Source organism: Thermobia domestica, chromosome 2, assembly GCF_964235325.1.
Source record: "Thermobia domestica chromosome 2, izTheDome1.hap1.1, whole genome shotgun sequence".
In the NCBI taxonomy this organism is placed as follows: domain Eukaryota; kingdom Metazoa; phylum Arthropoda; class Insecta; order Zygentoma; family Lepismatidae; genus Thermobia; species Thermobia domestica.
Window position 1 is genome coordinate 19,444,823 of NC_137455.1, and position 27,905 is coordinate 19,472,727.

Genomic DNA, 27,905 nt, shown 5'->3' on the forward strand with positions numbered 1-27,905 from the left:
AAGTGTTTAAATCTCCATCATAATCGAAGTAGGCATTCCCAAGCATAAAAAAGTTTGTAAATAAAATTACTATAAATAAAAACTAAAACACAACTATAGAAAGAGCTGAAGAAGCACAAACAAAACAAGAAAATTTCAATCTTGTGGTTGTATGTTGCTTTACCCTATAGATCATAATAAAAATATTCATGTACTCTGTGTCTAGTCTGGCATTTGTTCCATAGAACGATTGGGAGTACAGCAAGGCAAGGAGATATCTTTTGTTTATTGCTAAACTCATGTTCTCTCCTTCACATTCAAACTCAAACTACTACTCGGCACCGGCATTACCAGGATGTGTGTGCAAAGCAGCGCCGGCACCGACATTGCCGGAGCTGGAACCGGTTTTGCCGGCCGCATGTGCAAAACAGACCCGGTTCCGGTTTTGACGTTGTCGGTGCCGGGGACGTGTGCAAACGCTGTTAAATACTCAAGTCTGCCGTTATTTCCTGCTTGTTACCATGGTAACCGCCATGTTTCCTTTATATAAGTGCCCTGTTGTCGGTTGAACTAAATGCCGTTGTTTTACTCTCGGCCCTATTCGTGAAATTAATTACTTTATTTTTCATGTACTCTTTTCACTTTCATAGGAAATATCAAAAACTTAGATACCGGAAGGTAGTAGATCACTATTTTGTTTAATTTTAGTCACATTAGCGCGTATTGTATAGAAAAAGTGACTTCATCACCATGGTAACAATAGGACGTGATGTCGCATCATCACTGTGTATACTGATTGAAACTGAATTTAAATGTCTTCCTTTTTATATATCGACAGATAATCACCTTTCGTAAACTAGCGGCTCCGTTTCTGCTCCCTGACTGCACAACTTCTTTAACAGAAATTCCACCTTTAAATACTCTACCTTCATATGTCATTATTGATAGGGAGAATTTGGCCAATATTCTTATAAGTGCACGCTACGATGCGGAGCGAATGAGGACTACTTACTATTTACCGGTCTATCCATCTTAAAAACAGAGAAAAAAGAACTTGGAGAAAAATGAAAGAGGTGAGTTTAATTATGGTGATGGTTGAATTTTATTTACTGACAACAGAACCGTTGGAGAATATACTGCAACTATGATGAGTACTTCTTTGTATTTGTTTTGTAGAGTTACTGCTGTTGTATTTATGTGCTGTTACTGAATGAAGGGCAGTTGGAAGGATAAACTACATTACTTTAATCTACTGTATATTTAATTGGACTCTAACTGCTATGTCCATTATCACAAACGAAATTTTACGTTGCATTATAGATTTTGGCACCAGCACCGCAGACGTAACGTTGTTCCTTTTCTGAATTAATTATCCAGAATATGCTTCTTAACTGTTTTATCTTTTCAATTGCCTGATTTCCGCTTACAGTCTTGTATAAAACATGCCTCGTGTTTGCTTATTTTTGTACTTCGATAATAATTATCTTAGTTGCCTAACTAACTCACTCACTCTATGGCCTATGGAACACGAAGGTTCAATGCCACACTCACAAAAGCTCTCCAATGATTTCTATCCTTAGCCAATTGGATCCAGTTTCTACTTTGTATTCCTATTTCTGCGAGATCCAATCGTAATATTGTCCTCCCATCTGCGCCTAGGTCTTCCTAATGGTCGTCTTCCGGTTGATCCTCCAGTTAAGATTTTAAAAGCGTTCATACTTTCTTCCATCTTGGCTACATGACCTGCCCACCTGATCCTCCTAGCCTTGATGACCCTAACAATGTTGGGTAAATGGTATAAATTATGTAGTTCCTTGTTATGAAGTTTAAGCCGTTTCTCATTCCTGTTTCTCTTGGGTTCGAATATTCGTCTCAGGACCTTGTTCTCAAATACTTTCAGTCTGCGTTCTTCCCTCAGATTAAACAATCATGTTTCGCAGCCATACAGAACAACAGGCATGATTATCGTTTTATATATTTTAAGCTTCAAATTCCTCGACAGAATTCGCAACGACAAGAAATTTTGAACTGAATAATAACACAAATTCCCTGCTTTTAGTCGACATTTAATTTCTTCGTGAATATGACTTTCGTCTGTTAATATTGATCCTAGATATTTGAAAGTATCCATTTTATCAAAAGTATTATTCGATATTTTAACGCATCCATTATTTGCCGTATTACGATTCCGACGAACTTCATGTATTTAGTTTTCTCTGCATTTACTTCTAAACCTATGTCCCTGTAAGCGCTTAATAAGACCTCTGCATTTCTTTCTATTCTTCTCCTATCATCCCCTATTAAATTTACATCAGCATATGCCATAACCTGGTGAACCCCATTCAACTCTAGGCCCTGGTTGTTATATTTGATTTTCCTTATAGCGTATTCCAGAAGAAAGTTGAATAATAATGGCGACAACGCATCTCCTGGTTTCAGGCCATTCTCGACGTGAAAGCTCGTGGACAAAAATTTTCCTACCCGGACTTTACTTTTGAATTCATTTAAACATATCTTAATTAATCTAATTAGCTTTTCCGATATTCCAAATTCTGTAAGAATGTTTGTTGTACAATGCTTCTCTCCTAACCAGGTCGTAAGCCTGTCTAAAATCAATAAATAGTTGATGTACCGGGGTATTTATTCCCATTTCTTTTCAAGTATTTGTCGAATGATAAATATTTGGTTATCTTAGTTGCTACCATGTTTAATTCCATTCCCGTCGGACACTATAATTATATACAGTAAATAACGGCTTTACGATATTCATTCAACATCTTTAAACTCAATCATCGATTCTATCATCATCATAAATATTCTGCCATTATTGGCAAATCACTTGCCGCAATTGACAAGATTCTATGCTCCATGGTCTTCCGCTAACCTCTTCGTCTTCACGTACGATTTTTCTGTTTTCATATTGTCCATCAATTACAGAATCCTTAGCCCGCTCCTTCTCCTTCCTGCCACCATATCCTCTATCTATCTGTAGGTTGTAATATTCACATATTTCTATATTTGACTCGGACAGCCATATTTCTATCCGACTATATTTCTCGGATCTCAACCATTCATTTAAAAGGCTCAGTCTTATTTTGCCATCAACCTGATCTTACACTTGCATTGTTAATCATATCCTTTACTTCTTTTATCTTCTACCAGAAGGGTTAAGCCAAATACAATTGGCAATGAATGATTTGCGTTTAATGCCAAAGACTTGAATTAATAGAAAAAGATAAAATATATATTTTGATTTGTCTGTAATGGGGAATCAGAAATTGAACTGGTAAGTTAAGTTCATATCATAATATTCACTGCTTTTACGGTAAGTGAACAGATGAAATTGTGATTATGGTATGTTTAATGACATTATGATTATAGTTACGTTATGTGCAAATAATTAAATGACTTATACGACAAGCACTTCGATTACCGACTTTTACTTCGACTACATACACGATCAATTCAATAACTTAAGCCAAGCCCAACCATTTGATGAGTAATCATTCGCTAATATTTTTACAAACCTAATGCCGAGTATATTAGTTTTATAATAATATTATAAATAGTCGAATTCACTCGACCAGATGGTTCTACCAAACAGAAAATTTATAGGTAAAATATAATGTGAAAGATTTTTCGTTAAGAAATGAGAGTGTGAATATAAGTAATTTCTGTCAATGTACATCTTAAAATGAATTTTGAAGTGGTAGTAGAAATATTGTTTGTGTAACTATTTACTGAAGCAGAAGAGTGCAAGAATGCAAATTCCGTAGAAATTAACGCCGGGAATCTTCCGTTCGTATGTTAGTAATGGACGTTTGCGATGGATGCAATACAAACATACGGTTTCATAGTGATAAAGAGAACAGGATAATAAAGTTTCTGGAGCGCCATACTATGATCAAGGCTAAAATCAACTGTTCAAAGTGTGGTAACGAAGTAAAAATTCAGAACAGAGGCAATACATACTCTTTTTTTTTTTTTTTTTCTGTCGTACTAGCCTCTAACCTAATCTGAAAATATAAGAAATCTCGTCAAAATTTGATAGAACCACCCTGAAAGCTCTAACCTAACCTAACCTAAAAATTTAAGAAATCTGTACAAATATGGTAGAACCGTCTGCTCGAGCAATGCCAAATAGTCAAATAAGAGAGTTGATTGTAGCTTCTCTCTCTTTCCAAAAGGTTCAATTGCGCATTTTGCTTACGATTTGGAATAATATACTACTAGAACATCAGAACACTACAGAATTACTGTTCTCGTAGCCAGTTTTACGGATCTCGTTGTAAATTTGTCCATCCTGTGTTAAGGTGTGAACAATGATTGAGCTGTATTGTTGATTCCAGGTTATTCATTACAATAAAAGGATACTATGTACTTGGAACTTAACAGCTTACCATCATAAATTGAATGTTTCATTATTTATAGGGTACTGTTTAAGGGTTAAGTTCCAAAGTTGGGCGTCCGTTTCCAGCAAAATTTTAAAATTTACAGGGAAGATATGGATAGTTGGATCGTTTGTGTGCTTGATAATACGTAAGAATCTCGAAAAAATATCTTTATTTGTTATATATAAACGGTTACAAACATGGGACTATTCGGCGAGCGGAGGGAACTACTTGGCGCAAGGTAACAATGCATTGTGGGAAACTAACGAGTATTAATATTATCAACATCGCGGCAAATATACCGAAACAATGCACAGGATGTGAACTGACTGTGTTAAATTTCGTGAAGCAATACGTTCATAACGAGCAACATCATCTAAAACTATGTGAAGGACATGAATTAATGAACCTAAGAACAAATTGTAACAAGTGTGGGAAGGAGGTGACAGCGAAGAAACGTGGAGAAAGTTATTGTTTTCAGTACGAACCCAAGTACTAAGGTAAGTGTAAAATAAATAAATTACATATTAATTAGTGTTTAATGAAGACTAAAAACAACGTGCCCTGCGGGACTCTAACCCGCCTTCACTCGTTAACGCTCGCTCGGCAATACTGTGTGAATTAAATAGTAAACTTTGTTCGGACATTCAAGGGCACCCCTGTTGTATATGCAAACCAAACTTAACCTCACGATGTAACGAAAGGAACCCTAAAGTCAGTTAAGAACGTAGGAATTGAAATAATATGAATTTTAATAGCTTTTATGAAGATTTTGCTCGAAAAATATCGGACGCCCAACTTCGGAATAAATGCCTTGTTTAAGATAAAAGAAACCACAAATATAAATTGTGAGATTTTTTTTAATAAGCAAATCTGTTAACATAACTACATTATTTTTTTTTATTCATTTTAGCTCTGCATGCTTCATAATCACAAACTTGTACAAAAAATAACAGGACATTTTCAAGTCTTTTTGACTTCACTGTTCTCTTCTATTAATATTCTCACTTCTAAGTTATATTTTTTCTCATTTCATTTTTTTTAAACACGCTAGATTAAAGGACATCAGTCAATTTATACAACAGTCTGATATCAGACAAAGAGGGGGGAGGGGGGAGGGGCAGAAAAAAAACACTTTAGCTAATGCATACAAACAGTTTTTAAATATCACACTTTGACATTGCATGTATGCATCATATTTTTTTTATAAATTTGTTTTTACTTTATTTACTTATATATTTTATTAATATTTAAATAACATATTTTCTCTTCACTTCTTTTTGACATTTTTGGTGTCAAAAAACTGTATACGCGCAATTGACTATACAATACTAAAGCTGTACAGATGAAAAAAAAAAAAAAAAATCTTCGGATGATTGCATTTATATTATATTCTAAACAAAATGATATTTACATCTGATGTCAATGCATAATGCAAGAATCATTCTTGGTCTTAAACCACACGGATTGCACGAGCTTTACAGAAAAAAAAAAATCTAGCAACACAATTAAAAAAATATCATGAAAACAGTTAAATTATATAATTATGATGAATTAGTGATTATACGTTCTTAATTTTTCCTTTTCTTAAAAAGGTCAGTGAAATTGAAACAATATATATATATATAATAACATTATGATTAGGAATGGATTATTATTCCTGGTAAATGAGTTTTCTCAGACTTTTTTTTTTCTTTTCTACGTGAGAAACGAGATTTTCCACCAAAAAAAAAAATAAACTTATATTACGTTATAAGTTTTCTAGACAAAAAGCAGATAAAGCAACTTGCATTTATTATTTTTCCTTTCTTTAAACTTTTAATTTAATTAGAGACTGTATGTTTAAACCTACCAAGACAGATAATAACAAGAATATATATAAAATATGATGGCACATACTTTTTTTTTTTAAATTTAAAGATATCACCCCTGAACCTTTCTTGTTCATTACCGTCTTGAATAGCAAACATACAAAAAATATACATATTTTAACTTTTCGAACTTATATATACATATATATAGTCATATATATATGTACACTTCTCGTGACTGAGTATAAAGTTTTTTACTTATTATTTTGGTTTAGTAACAGTAATAGTAGTAGTAGTAATAGTAATAACAGTGACGTCATGATGTTGACTTTTTTTTTGGCATAGTCAATAAGTTTCTAGTCACTGAAATAAATAAATACTCCAAGAACATATCTAGTGAGCACAAATCCTGCTTTCTTTCTTTCTTTTTAGGATTAGGATTAGAAAGGTTTAGTGCTTATATAGAGTTAGATCTTCAATGTGTTAGTCGTTTTCTTTTTTTTCCATTTGAGATATATTACAATCCCATTTTCCACTTTTTTTCTTGATGTGGTCCCTTAAAAAGAAAAACTTATTTATTATGCATTATCTCATCCTGAGATAAATAAAACAATATTATGACCTTTCTTCTTGTTTTAAAAAGGATCACAAGTATTTTAGTTGAAGAAAAAAACAGCACGATTATGGCAACTTTTTTTTTCTCATCGCTTCCTACTTCACGGAACTTGCGTACACTTGTCGGTTAAGCAAAAAGGACAAGCGAAACAAACAAAAAAAAAGAGAAAGTTGCTCAACATTATTTAAAAAAAAAAAAATGCTTGTATTTTGTCAACTACTTCACAACCTGAACGGGGCTCTCTCTGTAGAATTCTTCGTCGAACCTTTTCGTGCTATTCCAGTCGGTGTATCAGAAGCCCCAGAGGATTTTCTGGTGAGTTTTGTGCCACTTGAACTGGAGCCTGATGGCGTTCTTGCCCTGTAGATGAGGAAACAAATAAAAGTTAGAAAATGCTCAATTACCAGAATATATTGTATTCCGACGCTGGTGTTGTACTATCCTAGTTTTGAAACACAAACCTAAAATTGATTGCTGGACTGAATTAAGACTTGCGGTCCTCAATCTGCCGTTTGCCGATCAAATAAATGCACTACCATTAAAACTGTTAGCTGCATAAGCAGTTTATTATGTGTTTTAGGAGCTCTATTTAACCAGATACTTCTTACCATCACTTTGTTGCGGCAATTCACTAATCTATAATTAACGTACTTTATCAAAGCTAAAATTATTACTCTTTTACTATAAATGATCACTCACAGTCTGAATTCTTAGTAGAAATTTTCACTTAAAAGGTAAAATTGTACCCTTGCGTATTTGAAGCAATTAGTAAATATACGTACGTATGAATAAAAAAATTAAAACTTTTTTAATAAAAGTATTTAAATAAAAAGTTACTTTATTTCTATATGACTTACAAGGGAAGTTTCTGATCTGAAATAATTAATAATCATCTCAAACTTTACTACTATACTAAACTGAAGCTGCTGAATTTAGTGATGAAGTTATTTTCTTTCCCAAACTTCATGTTTTACTAGTAGTGAAACCTAATAACAGCAGATTTAAGTAAAATATTTACGAAATATACATGAACGAATATTTTCAGTTCCTGGATACAGCTGACTTTAAAGCATATTTAAATTAAGAATTATTAGCAGTATCCAAAATTTGATATTACAAGCATAATATTTATATTAATACGGGATCACAAACAACATATCAGGATTACTAATTCAGTATTATCATATATGCCTTTAAGCGTTAGACAAGCAAATAAAGCAGAGAAAGCTAATTAAGAATGCAACAATCTATAAAATTCAAGTATCAGTATTCGAAAACATCAATTATTTCGATATACTACACAAAATAATTAATTTTTTTTCATTCATTTATTCATAAGTTTTATTTCGATCTAACAAATAAAATCTTTATTGTGCCGCAAGACTTAGCATACACTTAGGTTCATCATAGTATTAAAGGAGTCAAAATCATCCACAAAAGCACATCTCAAATCAAAAGGAACGTTTATGGATCTTATGTTAGAATCAAAAATTCTACGTCAAAATTTGTACGATGGCAAACGATACGACACAAACAGGCTCTGCCACCAGTCAGTCGGTTCCTTCAAAGCTTTGGGTTTCACTGATGTCAATCCTACTATACTCAAAGGCGCTGTACAGAAACAATTTGTCTTGGAATATGGTTCGGTTGTATTCGGAATATTATTCAAAAGAAACAATCCCGGTAAAGCAACGTTTAAAAAACCTGGCCACACAACTGCAACCATGCGGATACAACTATCTGCTACAATTACCCCATGCAACGAGTTGGAACATTTTTTATGGAACCACTTACGGAAAAATTTCACTCTTATTTTCCTTCTAGTAGATATCGTCACTAGTGGATATCGTACGCTTTATTTAATCAACCGAAATCATAACCAATAAAAATCAAATAACCTATTAAAACGGAAGTTTATCAACCAGGAATCTTAAAACACCACTAAATACAAACAGAATATTTCTTACAAAATAAGAAAGATTGAGAAGTAATACTAGATTAAAAAAGAAAAGAAAAAAAGTTGCTGAAGAAAATTCCTGATCCACACAACACGAATATCACTCATAATTGAAATATAGAACATGAAGTCACAAAATCTAACTGTACTTTACCCAAGACGAAAACAATTAATTTATGTGTGGATAACGTTATCAATAAAAATTTGCTTTATAAACTGTGCCATCTCACAAGAACTACTTTATGGATAGCTATGATTTTTTTTCGAATCACAACAGGTCATTTCTTGGGGCAAGTTTTTATCATAGTGAAGTCGTGTACGAACGAAATTTAGTGCAGAGAACGGAGACTTCTTGCCACAGTGAATCTGAGTATATTACTCTCATTTCGACAAATTCAATATGATTAACGCACGATACTCAATAGCCTGTCTCCACCCACTTGGATATAATACTCAGCAATTACTTCCGACTTCAAGAATACATTTGCTTTGCTGTTTCCTGCTTTTGTTTTTGGAACATTCAAGACAACGCCTTTACATTCTCCGCCTCCAAGAAAGGTTTTTAAGTATCAGTCGATACTCCTTGCTTCGTTTGAGAAGACCTAGGCTTGTTTTCAAATGCTAACCCACTTCTCTTGAGAGCTGTCTTGTTTCCTTGTAGTTATTTTAAACGAATCCCGGAATGGTACACCAACTGACAAAGAGGTCGCCCTTCTCCAAGTCATTACTTTAAGAGAAAGATCTGAATGAAGACACGAGACGCATATGCATTTAAATTCGTTCCACTAATCCTATTTGCTATAACGTCAAATGCCTTTTACAAAGTGCCCTACTAATAATAATTTCGTTTTATCTCATATATAATTTAAATCAGCAACATTCTCTTTCAAATAGAGCACGAAAATGTGGATAGCCAACATTTTACACACTAAAACACATACTTAAAAGAATAAAATGGAAATAATAATTTCATTCCCCACACAAACAACCTTAGTACACAAACACTACTTTACTTCAAGTCAGAACACAATGCAAACGTTATCTCTGTTATTTTGTTTGCGCCTACCTTGTAGGCCCCACCAATACTGGAATGCTGGATGCAGATGGAGTCCGAGATCTGAAATAAGTACATGCATTTCATAAAGAGTTAACAAGAGAAACGCATGCCACCTTCCTAGTTCGTTACAATCATGCTGTAATTCCACTTTGAAAATGTTTTATATTGTAAAAAGTAGTAGTAATAATAGTACTTTTTGTACCTCTATGTAATATTAACTCACCTAAGACCACCATGCATATCCTAGTTAACTCACTAATATTCTCATTTAACAGCTATACTAAGTTTCTTTAGTAATTAACTCCACTTACATTTAGACAGAATAAAAAAGAAAGACATGCAATGGAGTATAAATATATTAAGAATTCACTAAGTTAAATTTAACACCAGAAAAAGGAGACAGAAAAGTTTATACAAGTAAGAAACTAATATATCTTAAAGAAAAACATGCCAATCTATTATAGCTATACAAAATATAATGTTAATTATTATTCATTATTATTCATATATATATATATCTTATTTCTGATAACATGCGAAAATCAGTCACCCGTTAATATGTAACTATAAATTATATTTAATGTCAACTTTATACTAAGACGCCCACGAATTTCGATCATCATCTCACGTACTTCAAATTCCAATTCTTAAAAATTCCTTGCACTTGAAAGTTTTCGGCTGTCTCCTGGGGCCTTGTTCACGGAGTATCAAAATAGGAGTAAAACAAGAAATATCAGAGAAATATAAAGGACTGGACTCACGGGGTAAAAGCAATGAAGATACATCTTTTCAATTGTTGCCTTTTACTTGTGAACTTGGCCTTAGGGAGATTGAAGAGGAATAGATTGTCACACCGCTAGAAATTAGGTTCAAAAGTGTGACGAAGGTAGAAGTTGAGATTTAGTCCGTGTAATGGTTTAACACCACAAAAAGTTTTTGCTAATATTAAAGTTTCTGTTACATACGCTGAATAAAATGGAACAATAATTACGAAGCCGAGGCTTTTCATTAGTGCCTGGCTCTTTAAGGTAACAGAATTTAGTTCTCGAAGTCATTCCAGGAATATCATCGTCCGATTAGGTTTCCCAAGGCAATATTACGTCAGGGGCAGTTAGTCTTTACAAAATATGTCAAACTAAAAACCATGATATACCACAGTACCACTTTGGAATTACCACCAAATCGTTTTCTAAAATCAAAATAAGTAAAATTTGACAACGTAGTTACACGTTGATGGAAACTGGTTTTCGCATATTACACTATACTTGCCCACGGACAAAATTAATCTTTGTTGTGTTCCTTTCATGCATCAAAGAATAATAAAACACACTTTCAAACAAGTTTCCATATAATCCATGGAAAATAATATTCAAGCAACAATACTAGTTTTTTCATTGTTTTTTAAGAAAAGTATTAAATAATCAACATAGTTTTCATTGTTGAGGAGAAAATCAATTGTACTATCGGTAAGATTAACCGATACACAGTTCGTCAAAACTGAAATCTCTGCAAGAGCAGAAAGCGATAAGAGAGACATAAAGAAACGCTGACCTCAACAGTTATCTAATTTATATAAACACAAAATAAATTGATTTGTCCTTTTTACTCTGTCCTTCTCAATTATGGTTCAGCTATCTCCCTTTACGTCTGTCATAATATTTTAGAACAAAGGATTTTGTTTGTTAGTTGCAAAAATTTTACTTTAATTTTTAATCTGTGAGAGAATTTTTTTAAAAAAAAACTGACAATACGCTGTGTTCACCAGTATTTTATATCTAAACAGTAATGTTAAAAACAATGCAATTGGGAAAATCTAACAAAAACTTCCTTTTTTTTTTTTTTGGAAAAGGAAAACACAATTTTCGCAAGTTTTAGAATAAAAATTATTACTTCAATTTGTAAGGACATCAATGAACTGTCAATAATTTTTTGAAAATGATTTAGAAGACCGGCCATAGATGTCAACCAAGATTCTAAAAAGTTATTGGTCTCGTGAAGTTTATACTCAACTTCACGAAGACAAGAAAGAATTGGGATTTCTGTTTACTGAGTCGAGCAGTATTGCTCGTTTGAAAGTTAAACTACCAAATAAACAAAAATCCAGCTACGTCCAACACAAAATCTTTCTAAACGCAATATTTTAACTTGGAAAGACTTGCGTTTTTGTCAATGGCATTTTACTTTTCAAGGCAGACAATTTGATCTTTGAAAACTCGGAGTTTAATGTCTCACGATTATGCCCGTTAAGCTAAGGGAGACGCTGATTAAAGCAAGTGATTGATAATGGAAGAATTGGTGGAATGCGAAAGTGGAGGGGGCGGCGGGAGTACTCCTAGAAAACGCATGAACACGATGTTCACAGGTACTTACTTGCCAGGGATCGAAACAGGGACCCTATACACGAAAGGTAAGCGCTCTACCACTCCCCCCCCCCCCAATCGGTCGGGTTGAAGTCTGTTGGGATTCCCAATTTACCCATTGGTTAATTTTGTGTTCTGTGACCCAATCAAAAATTATCGAAAGCTTCTTACATATCAAGGCAAAAAAAACTCCTTTTGATCCTCTACGCAACCTTTCAATTAAACAGCTTTCCATATATAAGCAGCATAACTGTTGTTTAATCATGTTGTAAATTTTAAATATTCTTATCCTTAAAAAACAACATAAATTAAAAGATCATGCTATGAAAAAGGCCACATCAATTAAGTACTTCAAAAATTGTTTGAAATAGAAATAATGTCTGCCCATCCTGCAACAAATGTCTTTTTTCCGAACGTGAGAACCCTCAATTACAACACTGTAAGCAACACAAACATGGAGGAACACACATAGAACATGCCAATACTAATTACCTCACAGATTCTACAGTTGACGCTGTACTGGATGCGGATGATACACTATGCCTAATGCAAAACAATTCACATTAATATCACGTAAAAAGAGACAGAAAATAAGATTTATTCAAAGTGTCCACTAAATAGTAATTTTTTACGTGAAGTTCCTGAAATTAGTTTTTTTCTTTTTTTCTGCTAGTGAAGTATACCAACAAATTTATTCTCTTAATATTGTGGTTAAATCTTCAGATAAAATTTACATATATTGACGAACATTTTCCTCATCATGACATTTAACAAATTTAGGTAAGTTATCAAACTGAAATATTTTGGTGATATCATAAAATATCCTTCACACTATCGGTGTAAAATCCTAGAATGTAAGTCAGAGAATGATGGTGACAAATTCTTGTTTGAATAACGCAAAGGAACTGTAATATAGTTCCGTTAATATTCTACGACATCGTTAGTGTAGGAATCTAATGCTCAATCGATCTGATAGAACTACTACTGTTCTCTTTAGAACAAAAGAAAGAAAGAAAAAGAAGATTTGATTTTCAACACAGACAGCGTTATGTACTCTTACAGGGTACCAACAATTACAATAATTACATTTAAAATGGTTGTAAAGGAGCAAATCTCGGCATAATGCACTTTACACATTTTCGTTTACTGTAATTCAACCAATTTTCTCCATTACTATAATACTTTCGATTCAGTTCTACGAGGGCCGTTCGGAAAGTAAGCTCTGATTGGTTAAAAAAGAAACACCACACTTGAAAACTACTTTGCTCTATTTTTCATCATAGTTTCCATAAACATTCATGCACTTATTATATCTGTCCAGTAGTTTATAAAGTCCATCAACATAAAAAAAAAAAACTCCCGCTTGTGCCTTGAGCCAGTCTGTGACTGCATCTTTCAGTTCCTCATAACCAAAGCGCTGAGATCCAAGCCACTTGTTCATATGCATGAAGAGAGAGCTCCAAGATTGTGAAAAGTTGATTTTCACGAACTTTTCCATCCATTTTCTGAAGGAGTTAATCAGTGACCACTGATGACCTACCAGTCCTCTCTTCGTCATGAATATTTGTTCGTCCACTTTTAAATGAACGAACCCATTCACGAACAACTCCTTCACTCATCACACTTGGTCCATACATGGCACAAAGTTCCCGATGAAGAGCTGCTGTCGAATATAGTTTTGCCGTACGAAAACGTATAACAGCTCGCACCTCGCACTTGACGGGGCTTTCTATTGCAGCACGCATTTTGAGACGCTACAAAAGTGGAACTAGTGACCAGACAATCTTCACTCTATCAAGGCTGGATGCAGACTGATTACCGCGCATGTCTGTCCATAGACGGTAGCGTTGCCCCTACTACTTTATGCACAGTGACCAATCGGAGTTTGCTTTCCGAACGCACCTCGTAGTTATGCTTTACTAGAAATATACATTTTTTTTCATCCTCTAGCTCCGTACAATTTTTTTTTTCTAAAGTTTGCCCTTGTAGAAACAACCGGTTTAAATTTGAAATTCAGAAACTTCATCAAATACGTTGTTTCACAAATGGATTACCGGTACTAGTAATTATAATAATGCTTTGTACTGCTACTACCTTTACTGATTAACATCAATGACAGAACTTTAAATGTGAAATCACAGTACATGTTTATATTGTATCACACATAATTACGATACATATTTAAATAACGTACGTTAAACTACAGAAATTACCTTATTTTAAGCATGTAACCTAGTTCCAAGTTACTAACTGTCAACGCTACTGAATTTTCGCTGAGCGAGACTGTCATCTTCTTCCAAGATACAAGCTAGAAGTGGGGAAGATTCTTTTTGAATTAAAATGTTGGAATGAAATCTTTGAGTTTTACGTCCCACACTTTTACATGTAGGCTAAAGGAGACGGACACCATGAGAATGAAGGAAATGGTAGAATGAAAAAAATGAAAGACACGGGAAAACCCCGGAAAACCCACACACGGTGCTTCTCTACCCCAAAGCTCAATTCGCGCTACCCAGGGGCGGATCCAGGGGGGCAACCCCCCCAGAAGTCGGTCCTGGATCCGCCCCAGGCGCTACCTGGGAGCGAACCACATCCTGCACACCAGAGGCGAACACTCTACCACTGAGCCACAGCGGACCCTTTTTGGATGAGTTTTCCAAATTTAATACATGCATTTACAGATTTTCGATTTATTTCTTCACTTTTAAAATCAAAGTCTATGAAAATGAACTTTTTCACTTCTAGCGAGCTTCCGGAAAACAGTGGCAGTCTCAACCACCGAACGGTTGCAAAGTAGCAACTTGGAACCAGCAAGCTTAAAATAAGATAGTTTACATAATTTAACCACATTAGTGTAACTTACACGCATACACCACATACTTTTTAAACCATTATAAAAGAGCAGACGAAAGTGAAAATTACCTATTTGAGCGCTTCACAAGAACAGGAATGTTAGAAACAGAAGAAGAAGTTGTCCTAAAGGAGGTGCTGCATGGAAAGAGAAGCATATGTACAACAGAAAATAAAAGTAGTTAGTGCGTTTGAAGTCTTTGCACAAACTTGGTCATCTTTCCATTTGACAATATTCAAAAAATATTTCTAAAAGTAGTTTTAGAGCTGAATTTGTGATACTCGGAAAACTTTCCAAAGTTTTTACAGTAGTTTTAAATTTATTATAAAATAGTGACGGTGTTTCTTTTTAAGAAATTTATAAGGATGCAAATTGTGATATAGCCACTTTGCGCTAACTTGCAGCAAAATTTGAATTCGACAAAAAAAAATTATATATATATATATATATATATATATATATCGGGTGTTCTAAAAATGGCGCCCACGGACCACAGAGCATTATTTTACAGGCCAAAATAAAGAGAAAATGTTATATGATGGTATGCCCTCCGGGGCCTCCTCCTGCCGCTATGGGGAATCAAAATTTCACAATGTGGCAACGTCGTATATTAACTTGGAGCCATTAGCATCACTCTATGAATATAACAAGCACTTGAATCGATTACTATACTAATAATTGATGCTAGTGTCAATCAATATCGACTTTATCTGCTGTCTGGAAAGAATTTCCATAACTATTTGATAGATTAGCAGATCTGATCTACACTTCTTTATTTGCAACGTTGCCACATAGTGCAATGTGTGTCTCCAGACGAGGACTCGAAAGGTATACAAATATATATATTGCTTTATTTTGACTTGTAGAATAATGCTTTGTGGTCCGTGGGCTCCATTTTTAGAACACACGATACATAAAGGGGAGCCTCAAAAGATATTTTTGAAAGTTTTTTTTTTTTTTTTTAATTTTAGTTTATTTAATAACATAGGTTTCAGCTATGGTTTTCTTTTTAATTTAAGTTTCAGATGCAGCTATGAAGCCATTGTAGATACGAATTTCTATTCTTTTAATTTATTAATGAGAGTTTCAGATGCAGCTATGAAATAATTTTAATTACAAATTTTCTATTGCTTATTAATTTATATAGGTTTAGATGCATCTTTGAAGTCATTTTAGATAGGATGTTACTACTTTCTTTGTATTTATTAATATAGATTTTTGATAAAGGTATGACGCTATTTTATATTAGAAACAGTTAACGGTGAAATATGCAAAGGAACTTTGGAAAAAAAAAATTCCATCAGGGCCTATATTTAAATGCTACCATTCCAGAACTATGGAGAGGAAAACTTGCCAAACTTTTTTGCAGGACTTCTTGTGACTGCGAATTGGACACACAAACGGTTCATCTACATCAGTGCTATTCAACCAGGGGTACGCGAAGATGTTTCTGGGGTATGTAATTCTAAAATAACCATATTTCCAATATTTATCGAATGATCATAGTTGGAGAATTTGCTCAATGATCAATGCTACTTCTCAACTTCTTCCCTTTCCATCGACATATTTGTGTGAACAGAGTTTCTCTGCATTAATATCAATAGAAAGGAAGCACAGAAATTGCTTGAATCCAGAATCAGCTCTGATTGCCGCACTCTCGAAGATTCGACCAAGAATCGAGGAGTTGGGTCCCGGAAACAAGCTCAGTAACTTCATTAACAGGTTAGCTCTAAAGTTACTTTCAGTTTTTGAATTTTTAATATTCTCATTGTACGAATTATCAGGGAGGATGAGGGGAAACTCTCCTCAGTAGAGCTGGATGCCTCCTATATTTTTTTCAAATTTCCCATTTTATTTATTTATTTATTTATTTCGGATGTGCACTTTATCCCTCCCTGTGCATAGTCTTTTGATTGGCCCACTGATTGTCATTTCGTTGGATCTCTATCTCCCCCCCCCCTTTTTTTTAATCAACAGAACATGTGTATTAAGTTTAATAAGTTAATTTCAATGTAATTTCTTTTAAACATCTTTAGGAGTACATAATTCAAGGGCGAACTGTGTCTAGGAGTACGTGAGAAAAAAAAAAAAAGGTTGAATAGCACTGATCTACATCATGTAAAAGACACTTGAATTAAGCATATACTTACAGCGTTTGGATGGAGCAATCTAGTTTACAAATTTTTCAGTTTTAAAATGTCGGAAGTATCTGGAAGCATTGCACTTTCAAAGCGGATGAAATTAGATATCCCTGCTTACTTTATATAATCATACATTGTTTTGTTTAACAAAAGTAAAATTTATGGCAGAATTTCAGAGGGGAAAAGACAATAAGGAAAGAAAATTACTTGAATTTTACATTTAAAAGCAACAAACTTCTTGAACATCACATAAACAAACGGAAAGACAATCAAGTTCTACCCAAGAAACCATTATATAAGCAAATTTATACAGCAACTTATAGGGAGGAAAACTAAAACTACACAACTTCTATATTAGAAATGCTACGCTTAGAATTGAATACACTGAATACGTGTTATTGCAATGATCTTGCTTTATATAAAAGTGGGTTGAATTCGGGTAACATTTTGCTGGGGTAGGCCCTATATGCAACTAAAAGACTGGAAAAGTACTCCCATCACCCCTTCAAATTTACTTGATGACATAAGCGATGATATTCTGGTTCGTAATCAACAAATTATTCTACCAAAGTATCCGTGTCATTCGGTCGATGTTGAACGCAATGTCAAAGATGTATCCGCTGTTTATACTACGGTCTTCGGTCATTCTTCTCGACATAGTGCAATACAACAAACCGAAAATTCTAGAACAGAAATACCTTATGTATAGACGAAGTCTAATTTTGTATGGGAGTTTGTGCTGCTAAGTTGCTTTAGCATGTAAGAATTTGAGGATATTTACTCTTGACTCTACACTGTGGTAGTAATTGAAAACACAACAAAAGCAAGCTAACGTTGTGATCTACAAACAAATCTGAAAACAAATACTTTTAACACAGTTTGTAACTAGATAGAGCTCCGATCTGACGTTGCCTGCAATCTGTACCACTATACTACTGTAGGTAGCAATTCAGAATGCGTATACAATATGTATTCTATACCTGGCTGTAATTGACATAAAATCCATCTGTTCAAAGTAAAATTGGCCCCCTAGACAGTACCTGAATGCAAAATTATTTTATTTCCCACTACCAAGACGCCACGGAGCACCAATTTCACCATGTTTGGCTACCTCACCAAAATGTTACCTAAATTCAACCCATCTTCATATTTTATATATATATATATATATATATATATATATATATATATATAGAAGTCATTGGAAATAAAACTACTCTACATTTTTACAGAACTATATTGTTTAATTCGGCAGCATTAATGTTTAGAAAAATCTAATATTGCTAAGTCAACCCCTCCGCTCATATCTTTCGACCATGGCTTCAAATTAGCACTGTCAGCTCTAGCTCACTAACGTTAGTACTGATGATAGAAACAGCACAGTTTCCATCTTATTATTATTATTATATTTACAAGTATTTTCATAGAAGAAAAAGCAGAATTAATACACATCGAACAAAAGTATTCTAAATTTATAAGAGTAAATACCACATTCTTATAAAAGGCATTTAGTGAGGACTATGTAAGTAATACTGTGCGTGCAGATAACACTCGTGATAGGTTAGAAGAGATAATCATAACTCTCGCATGCAAGAACAGTTTAACAGTTAAACACTACAGTCACGTTCAAAAGAGTTAAAATTTTTTTATACATTGTATACTTGTAGTTTGATGTTGAATTTGTAATGTGTAGTTTTATTCTCTAAAATCAGTGTTATTTCATTTAAAAACTGCACTTTTTTATATTTAAAAAAATTATATAATCTTTTAAATCACGGACACAAATAATAATTTTGAACGTGATTTATAACCAAATAGTTAGCAGAAGTAGTTATAATACAGGAAATTCTAACGCTCAAAGACTGAGAATTATAAGTTTAAAAAGGAAAAGTATGGATAGCGTTATTTTAATTATTAAACCTATGTAATACATCGGTCAGTCAGAACACAAAACTGTTGGCTTTTAGTGAAACTGACTGACTAATTGAAGTTACTTTTCAGCATCGAAATATATACAGGGTGTTACAAAACAAAGTGTCACAATATTTTGCAAATAGATTCGTCACATCAGAGTAAGAAAAAAAAAAAAGTTCAGATGGATCTGTAGTCGGAAGTGCATAGTTTCATAGTTAAAGGGTGCGGAAAACGTAAAAAACTTTAAAAGGTCTATATAGTTCCACTACTATAGGACCGATCGTAGTCGGGTCAAGATATCACTGAGGAACTAGTGTATGAACTAGAGACCTGCACGGGCCGAATTTTTCGGTCCGAGCCCAATCCAGCCCGAATGTGCCTAGACCCGACCCAACCCAACCCGGGCCCGAAAAGTTTTGAAGATTTTCGGCTTGAACCCGGCCCGGCCCGATAAGTTTTTTTTTTTAAAAATTCTTGGCCCAAGCCCGGCCCGGGCCCGATAAATGTTAAAACTTCCATTTTGTAACATTTTTCACGGGCACACTTTTTCAACGTTTACCTTTATTCTAATTTTCGTTTAACGAAAGTCATAATTATTGCAATTAATCGGCCCTAGCCCGGCTCGATCTGAAGAGAAATCAGTGTCGGCTCGCCCAAGTCCGGCCAGGCCCAAAGAAATAACAGAGTCGGCCCGCGGGCCGGGCCGGGTTTCGGGCCTCGGGCCGAGCCCAGCCCATGCATGTCTCTAGTATGAACTATCCAAATATCCATCTTTCAGAACCTTCGCTACTTGCACAATCATTTTTAGAGAAGCTGTTTTAGGAGTACTTGATCACCTTCCACCTACCTTTCTAGAAATTGGTGTGCAAATACTGTAGCATTCTTAAACATGGACACTTGGATAGCTCGCAGCATAGACCTACTAGTTCCTCAGTGATGTCTTGACCCAACTACGATAGGTCCCATAGTAGTGAAGCTATGAACTTTTAAAGTTCACTTATTTCAAGTTTTCCGCATCCTATAACTCCGAAACTAACCACTTTTGAGCACAGGTCCATATGATTTTTTTCTTTCTTATTTTGATATGACGAATCTTTTTCCAAAATATTGTGACATTTTAACACCCTGTATAAGACTAAGCCTGTTCCTTAAAGTAGAATACAAACCATTACTCAGGTTCTGCACTCAAGGCAAACACCGAGAATCGAATTCGGGATCATGCACACACAAAATATGCGTGTCAGTCATTGACCACGAAGAGGAAGAAGTTTACGACAAAACTTCAATTCTGTGTATCTTTGTTTACAACAATAACTTAAGCATGTAACGTAAAGACGCCACCAATTTCTCTATAAAACCAAGTTTGAAAGCATCACGAATCTGACACTTTTCGAAATACTACCTTAAAAAAAAAACACAAGAAAAAAAGCTGTTACACTGTACAGCACGGAATTTTGGTAGTGATAAATTATTGTGATCTACAACCAATGCTTTTCGAACATTGTTACACACTGGGTCTGTAAGCTAACTAAAGTTCCAGAGACTTCGATGGCACTATATATAACTACAAATAAGTGCAGTCTTCAAAGCAAATGATCCTTCTCACATTACAGTTTTAAAACAAGAGCTGTATTGTGAAATTGTCATAGTATTTAAATTTTGCAATATGTCGAAAAATTGAGAATAAAAAAAAACATGCAGGCAAATTAAACCAACGTTTGTAAGCTTTTCTTGTAAAATAAAAATAAAAAAGACTTTTCCTTTCCGTATACTAGGTATTACATAAATGTGTCACAAAATTTTGGGAACAGATTCTCCTCACATCAAAATAAGAAAAAAAAAGTTCATATGGCTCTGCGCTCAAAAGTGGATAGTTTCAGACTTACAGGGTACCGAAAATGTGAAACAAGTGAACTTTAAAAGTTTATACTTCCACTACTATAGGACCTATCGTAGTCGGGTCAAGACATCACTGAGGAACTGGTATATGAACTATCCAAATATCCATTTTTCAGAACCTCTAGCATTTGCAAAATGATTTTTAGAGATTCTGTTTGGGCGTACTTGATCACTCTCCATGTACCACTTAAAAATATTGTACAAATACTGGAGGTTCTGAAAGATGGATATTTCGATAGTTCACATACCAGTTCCTCAGAGCTGTCTTGATCCGACTACGATAGGTCCCATAGTAGTGGAGCTATGAATTTTTAAATTTTACTTATTTCACAATTTCGGCATCCTATTACTCCGAAACTATCCACTTTTGAGCACAAGTCCATACGATTTTTTTTCTTATTTTGGTGTGAGGAATCTGTTGCCAAAATATTCTGACACATTTATATACACCCTGTATACGAAAGGCAGAAGATTTTAATGTTCACACACACTGGCGTCTCTGGCATGTAAAATTTGGGGTGGGACATCAAAAGAAATAGATTTAAATGGTAGTACCTAGCCCGAACTGTTTGTTTATCTTCGATATCAAGAACTCTGTTATAATCATTTCATAGCCTGAATATTATATTCCAAATAAATATTATTTATATGTTATTCTGTCGTTAGTAAATAAATTAAATTAGAATAAAATATTGAGCGTCCCCCTCGCCAGAGACGCCCGTGTTCACACTACTCATGAATTACCAGACATTCTTTTATCAGGTCTGTCTTCAAATCAAATAATTTGGTCCGGTCTTTTCTAAAACGTAGAACTCATTTTATGTTCAATAAAAAAGTGTAAATCAAAATGTACGATACAGGACATAGCTAATGTAAGTATTACATGAAGGACCAGTTAATTTATCGTCACTAAATCATTAACTTGAACAATTAATTTCAAGAAATGGGATCGCTTTTTAGGAATTCACATCCTGTTAATAAACGTCTAAAACTTGTAATTATTTATTTAAACGGATCTTGATAATCGTGAAAATATAAATGAAAAGTTATTTTAATATGTTTTCTCCTGTGTTATATTTATTAATTTTGATGTTTTACTCTGGTATTTGTTGTTTTTCAATGTTAACATTATTCATATAACCCAGGAAAATATGTATAACAGATTAAATAATGGAAAGAAAACACGGCATGCAGAATATCCACAACATCAACAACCCATTTACCCTGACTGAGTATCACTTGCTCCCACAAAAACTGGAATCCTTGATCTAGTTGTGAAAGCACGAAAGAAAGGGAAAATACACAAGTGTTAATACATAAGAAAATATATTCACTATATAATTTCTCACGTGATGAACTATACTATATTATACAGCGTGTGTCTAAGGTAAGTCCCACTTTAAAAACTTTTGCATTGTATTTTACGATGTAAGTTCCATATAACAAATTGGTCTTTACGTTTTCTTTCTTTCATGTCATTTCAGGTTTGTGTAGTTACCAATTTGGCCACCAGAGGCGGTCTTTACGTTTTCTTTCTTTCATGTAATTTCAGGTTTGTGTAGTTACCAATTTGGTCACCAGAGGCACTGGTCATCAAAGCTGTAATAACAGCATTTGTCGGTGCAGAAATCATTCTTCATGTTGAAATTTGAAAGATACCAGTGTTTTGCGCAAGTGCAACGTTCGTTTCGAACTAAATATGGTACGAAAGCGCCTTCCAGAAAGTCCATCAAGAAACAAAATGAACAACTGTCACAACTGGTTGTTTATGTCCCACGAAAAGAACAGAACGCCCTGCTGTACTTGAAAGAACGTGTTGAACATGTAAGGGAGATCTTCCAACGGAATCCGAGTAAATCTGTGCGTAGAGCGTTCCGCGAGGTAAAAATGCCTCACCAGACCGTGTAAAAGGTTGTAAGGAAAGGCCTACATATGAAGCCATACAAGTATCAACTTCATCAGAAGCTGAAATCTTGCGATAAAGAAGAATGGTTTCAATTTGCACGTCATTTTCAAAAGTTAGGTTATAGTGAAAATGTTTGAGCGCATAATTTTTAGTGACGAATCCACATTCCATGTCAGTGGAAATGTTAATCGACACAACTGACGAATTTGGGGAACAGACAACCCTCACGGAAGTTGAACGAGATTCACCAAAGCGCAACGTTTTTGTGTTGCATCACAGAGGAAGCTCTACGGCGGCTTTCTTTTCGCAGAGAATACTGTGATAAGTATGTCTTACCTGGATATGCTCCATCTTTGGTTAATTCCACAAATGAAAGAGGACTCTGATAATTATGAATTCCAGCAGGATGGAGCACCACCTCATTATCACTGTTAGGTTCATTCATACCTCTATGATGTTCAGCCACAACATTTGATTGAAAAAAAAGAAAAACAGGCTCTTTGGACAACGCTCTTCTGAAATGGAATACCAGATCCCCAGATTTAACACTCCCCCTGAATTTCTTCTTATGGGGTTACATGAAAGACCATGTTTACGTGCCTCCCCTTTCACAGAACCTAGATTAACTAGGAATCAGAATTCAAGATGCAGCAATATTGGCCACACTAGATATGCTAACCAAAGTCTGGCAGGAGCTAGATTTCCGCATAGATATTTGTCGCGTCACACACGAAGCCCACCTTGAATCCATATAATGGCTTTAGTTCACCAGAAAACCATTAAGACCCTTGAATCAAATAAAAGAAAAACTGATGCAATATATACAGTATTTTTAAACAAATATTTCAAAGTGGGATTTGCTTTTGAGACACGCTGTATTATATATATTTACTGCTACTAATTTTTAAGCATTTTCTTTTAGAATCGTATATTTCACGGATCTGCGTTCTTCTTTAATATTAACAGAAATTGGAGCAAACTTGTATTCTCAATGGCATACAAAATACTTCTATATGCTCATTTTCAAGAAATCATCCAAGTATGCTTAAAAGATTAGATTGTATGTATATTATTATACCTTCTTGCATCAGACTGTAAAATAATTATACATCTACATAAATTTAACAACCCAAACGCAGACGCAAACAGTATTTAAGCTTCTATGACATACACAGTTGTTTTCAATGAAACTGCTAGAGCCTGAGGAAACTATTTCAAAGATGAAACAGAACTAGTTGGCTTACACTGTTCTTATAAACTATTTATAGTGTTAAAAGACATATAAAATAATTCCATATCAAATATCATATTACCCTAGCCACTGTGTATTTTTTTTAAAAAAAATTTGTCTAACTTCGATTTTCCTTCTGATAGTACTCTGTTGTACTTGAGCATTAATAAAGAGATGTGTGAAGAAATTTATGTAAGTTAGTTACATTCTGCATACCTAAAAAGTAGCATCGTATCTTAGTTGGTTGAATGAGACGCTTAACACGTCTTTCCTGCATTGGCACTATATGAACCAGTCTTAATTTTTCAAATTTGATCCGAACCACTAGTTAGCCATGTATACGAGTAATCGAATCACGAACCATTTGAGTTAACTACTCGAGCAAGAAAGGACATGGACCAACCCAACATTTCTCTGATGAAAAAATATTACGAAATAATCTAGTCAGGATAATTGACTGCTGATCCTCATCATTACGAAAACAGGGTATTGGTCATTCACTCGTAAAGTACGGTAAAAAAAATTAAAAATGGCGACCGTGACAGGACCTGAACCTGCAATTTTAGCACACTCTTGATTCATTATATGTTTATGATTGCTTTATGGACAATACAAGACATAGTTTGACTTAGATCATCTCTGATTTACGACGACGAAAGTTAAACATTATTAACAAGGGTAAACACACACAAAAAAACTAATTTGAATTAATTCATTTCAAGTTTGAATAAATAAAAATATTAGTTTTAATGAAATTGAACTAAAGTTTGAAATCTCTGCACAATTACAAGGCTAGTTGGATGACAATAGGTTTCTGTTAAAGTAACGAAATTATTGCCATAAAGATTTTCCTAATTGATCTCGTAAAATCACGTAAGCCTAAATACAATATATTTTGCAACCAATGAACAGTTAAATATTATATATAAGCCTAGACCGTGGTCGGTATTCAGAATTTCTTTTCTCTCTTAATGTTAAAGAACAAAATAACTTAAAAACATTGTCAAAATTATAACCGAAATAAGAATCGTGTACCAATTCACCAAGAAATTTCAGAAAGTGCTGACAGCTGAAAGAAAAATTGATGCTACAAACAAACACTGACCCAAACAGATAGAAACAACACGAAAAAAAATTTTAAGTACAAGAATAAAGACACACACAGTCGACAGAAAAAGACGGCACAGGAAACAGAACACAATCACCACAAAGCTAACTGGCCAACTAAAACAAAGAAATTATTGACAGGGAGTATTTACCTAAGGCCTGAACCAGATAGGGAGGGTATACTGGAGGCAGAAGTTGCTCGCTGTAACGTTCCTGTCCTAAAAGGTGAGCGTGACATAATAAAATAATCAAAATTCATCAAGGATATAGAAACATCAATATTAAAAGAATAAATAAAAATAGCCAGCTTTTGCAGTAACTATGCTAGTAAAAATATGATTGCTGCTGCGATTAGATCAAAATATTATATTTTAAAAGAAAGCTTAGGGTAAAGCTTCCAGCAAACTTTATGTCGTTAAATGCAACAGTTCATTCCAAATTAAGACTAAAATATTATAAAAGCCATAATAAGGTACTATCACCAAAGTTAAAGGTAAGGGCTTTTTCTATATATGTATATTTTTTTTAGAAACTCATGCAAAAACTGTTAATTTCCTACCTTGTTGCATTATTATATTTGTTATTTTTAAATTATTGTTTAGTTTTGTAATATATCAAAATTTTAATTATTTGTTAATACTTTAATAATTCTTTTCCATTATTCTGGCAGGATTTGCATATATTCGTACATTCAAGGATCATAATAGTTTAATCGAATTGTAAATACCAAGTTCATTATACCTTTCTCAAAAAAAAAAAAAAATCATTCATTCATTCTATTATTGATTTTAGTTTATTTTGTTTATAGGCAACTTAAATGCGCTCTTCATTTCCAAATTTGCCTGTATTTTTAAATTAACACTCAAAATGTATATCTAACTTGCGCCGATGTACGTAAATTACTAATTTATTTGGTTAAAAAAAACAGCATTATACAAAAATGTAACATACACGGGATCAATCATATTCAATGTTTTACTTAGCTAGAACGTATAATACACAATCAACTATACCCATATAATTGTATTACATGTATCACAGCGAATGTCCAAACTATATCTGAACATAGCACAGAACAAAAATTTGCATCCCGTGCTACTTGGGTCATCGATTTTCTACTTAAGGATTTGGTTGTAACAATTTAATTAACTCCAGACACTGCGTAAGGATGTAACTCGATCTCCACACTCATAAGCCAAGAAGGGTCTTCTAGAAAGTGCGACCAATTAAGTATATCGTCAACTTTATTAGTCATGAGTTATATTATCCTGATGACTACACGGTTTTTTGATTACAGTACTCTATTTTAGCTCTGGCTCAGGTTCTTCAAGACGCCCAAGCTCAGTTCTTCAATTAATAAGTTTACAATATTGGGTCAACAAGGAAAACACTGTTTCAGAAATCAAATCATTGGGATACGCAGTCTATTCAGTACTTAATATTAAAAAGATATGTCATTTTCCGTAGGTATTGAGTTAATGGACTAAATTTATTAATTCGCAACAATTAATGTAGTTTATTGCCACACAAATTGAGCTAATTAAAATGGAATAAATAAATAAATGCGTGAGTTAGTTCCAGATTTTTAGACTGTTTCCATGATGTTCACAATACGATAATTTAGATCCCTCTCCCCTCCCCATATGATCTAAAATAACTTTGAAAAGATCTACGAAACAAAATGGAAAAGAAATTCGAATTCATGCAAGAAAAGAAAGAAAAGACTGCATCAAGCAATTTTTTTTTTACAGTGTATATGAACTTAACGGCTTGATGATTCTAAATACGAGGGGTAGAAAAAAGCATGATTTTTATTTTCACACACACACATATCTAAGCGTCTCAATCGACTGATGAGGCTGCAGCAAAAAAATCTTACACACGCATGCACATGGTTTTTCAAGTATACATTGAGAAAAATTGAGAGAGGTATAAATTGCATAAGAAATCTGCAGCGATAAATGATTTTGGGCAAAAACAAGCAGTATCTGCCAGAATAAACGGTTATATCAAATTATTAGCATCAAATAGCGCAATTATTTTTTTAAAAAAGTATATACAAACAAACCATCATGCATGTTACATCATTTTTCTTTTGTGAAAACAATACTTTACCTGCTGGATGAGGAGCTTAAGCCAGTGGGGGTTCGTGGTCGAGCTGGAGTGCCATTAACGGGTACAGTGAGTTTTCGAGATGTAGGAGTCGTTCGATTCGTACTAGATTGACTAGAGGGCGTTGTGACACGACGCTGGTGCACTGGAATGCGGCTGGGAGTACCATCGTCTGGAAAACAGAATAAGTAAATAAAACAACACTATCCATGGCTTTGGATTAGATATTATAACAAAAGAAATGCTAGCCATAGCATAGACAGGAAGATGAAATTGGAAAAGGCCCTTATAAGAACCAAAAATGGCGGCACGTGATTGGTTAGAAAATGGACACGGGGACCTACGGGATTGGCTGAACGCTTTAGTCAATAGAATTTACTTTTTCTTAAGGATGACTATATATTTGTCTCTATCTTCATTTATGTTAAATAGTGTCTGATGACTGAGATGGTAGATATCCGAAACAGTAACACATTATTTAAAATACAGTGTGTGTTGAAGCTTTAGTCAGTATTTCTTTTGTTACAAAGTAAATGTATCTAACAGTTAGGCTTTTCACAATGATTGAATTCA

The 27,905-nt window shown here is 34.0% G+C and overlaps 2 protein-coding genes across 40 annotated transcripts in view; one reads left to right on the forward strand and one right to left on the reverse strand.

Annotated features, from left to right (window-relative positions):
• The window catches only part of LOC145671161 (protein EFR3 homolog B-like), a 126,862-nt gene extending 121,740 nt beyond the window's left edge, over window positions 1-5,122 (forward strand). The window contains exons 15-16 of one of the 2 annotated variants that reach the window (XM_081739999.1): window positions 818-1,052; window positions 4,167-4,259. In XM_081739999.1, coding sequence (XP_081596125.1) covers window positions 818-1,015 — 198 coding nt within the window. In that variant the 3' untranslated portion in view covers window positions 1,016-1,052; window positions 4,167-4,259. Of the gene's footprint in view, window positions 1-817; window positions 1,053-4,166 lie in introns of both variants that reach the window. The other variant, XM_081740007.1, reaches the window with a different exon arrangement.
• A 446-nt stretch (window positions 5,123-5,568) lies between these two features.
• shot (dystonin-like protein short stop) overlaps window positions 5,569-27,905 on the reverse strand; it is a 620,212-nt gene continuing 597,875 nt past the window's right edge. For 27 of the 38 annotated variants that reach the window (XM_081739920.1, XM_081739887.1, XM_081739913.1 and 24 more), the window contains 7 exons: window positions 27,336-27,504; window positions 25,373-25,438; window positions 22,200-22,244; window positions 15,094-15,159; window positions 12,664-12,714; window positions 9,821-9,871; window positions 5,569-7,157 (listed from right to left, as the gene is read on the reverse strand). In XM_081739920.1, coding sequence (XP_081596046.1) covers window positions 7,019-7,157; window positions 9,821-9,871; window positions 12,664-12,714; window positions 15,094-15,159; window positions 22,200-22,244; window positions 25,373-25,438; window positions 27,336-27,504 — 587 coding nt within the window. In that variant the 3' untranslated portion in view covers window positions 5,569-7,018. The remainder of the gene's footprint in view (window positions 7,158-9,820; window positions 9,872-12,663; window positions 12,715-15,093; window positions 15,160-22,199; window positions 22,245-25,372; window positions 25,439-27,335; window positions 27,505-27,905) is intronic. The other 11 variants (XM_081739702.1, XM_081739677.1, XM_081739684.1 and 8 more) reach the window with 11 other exon arrangements.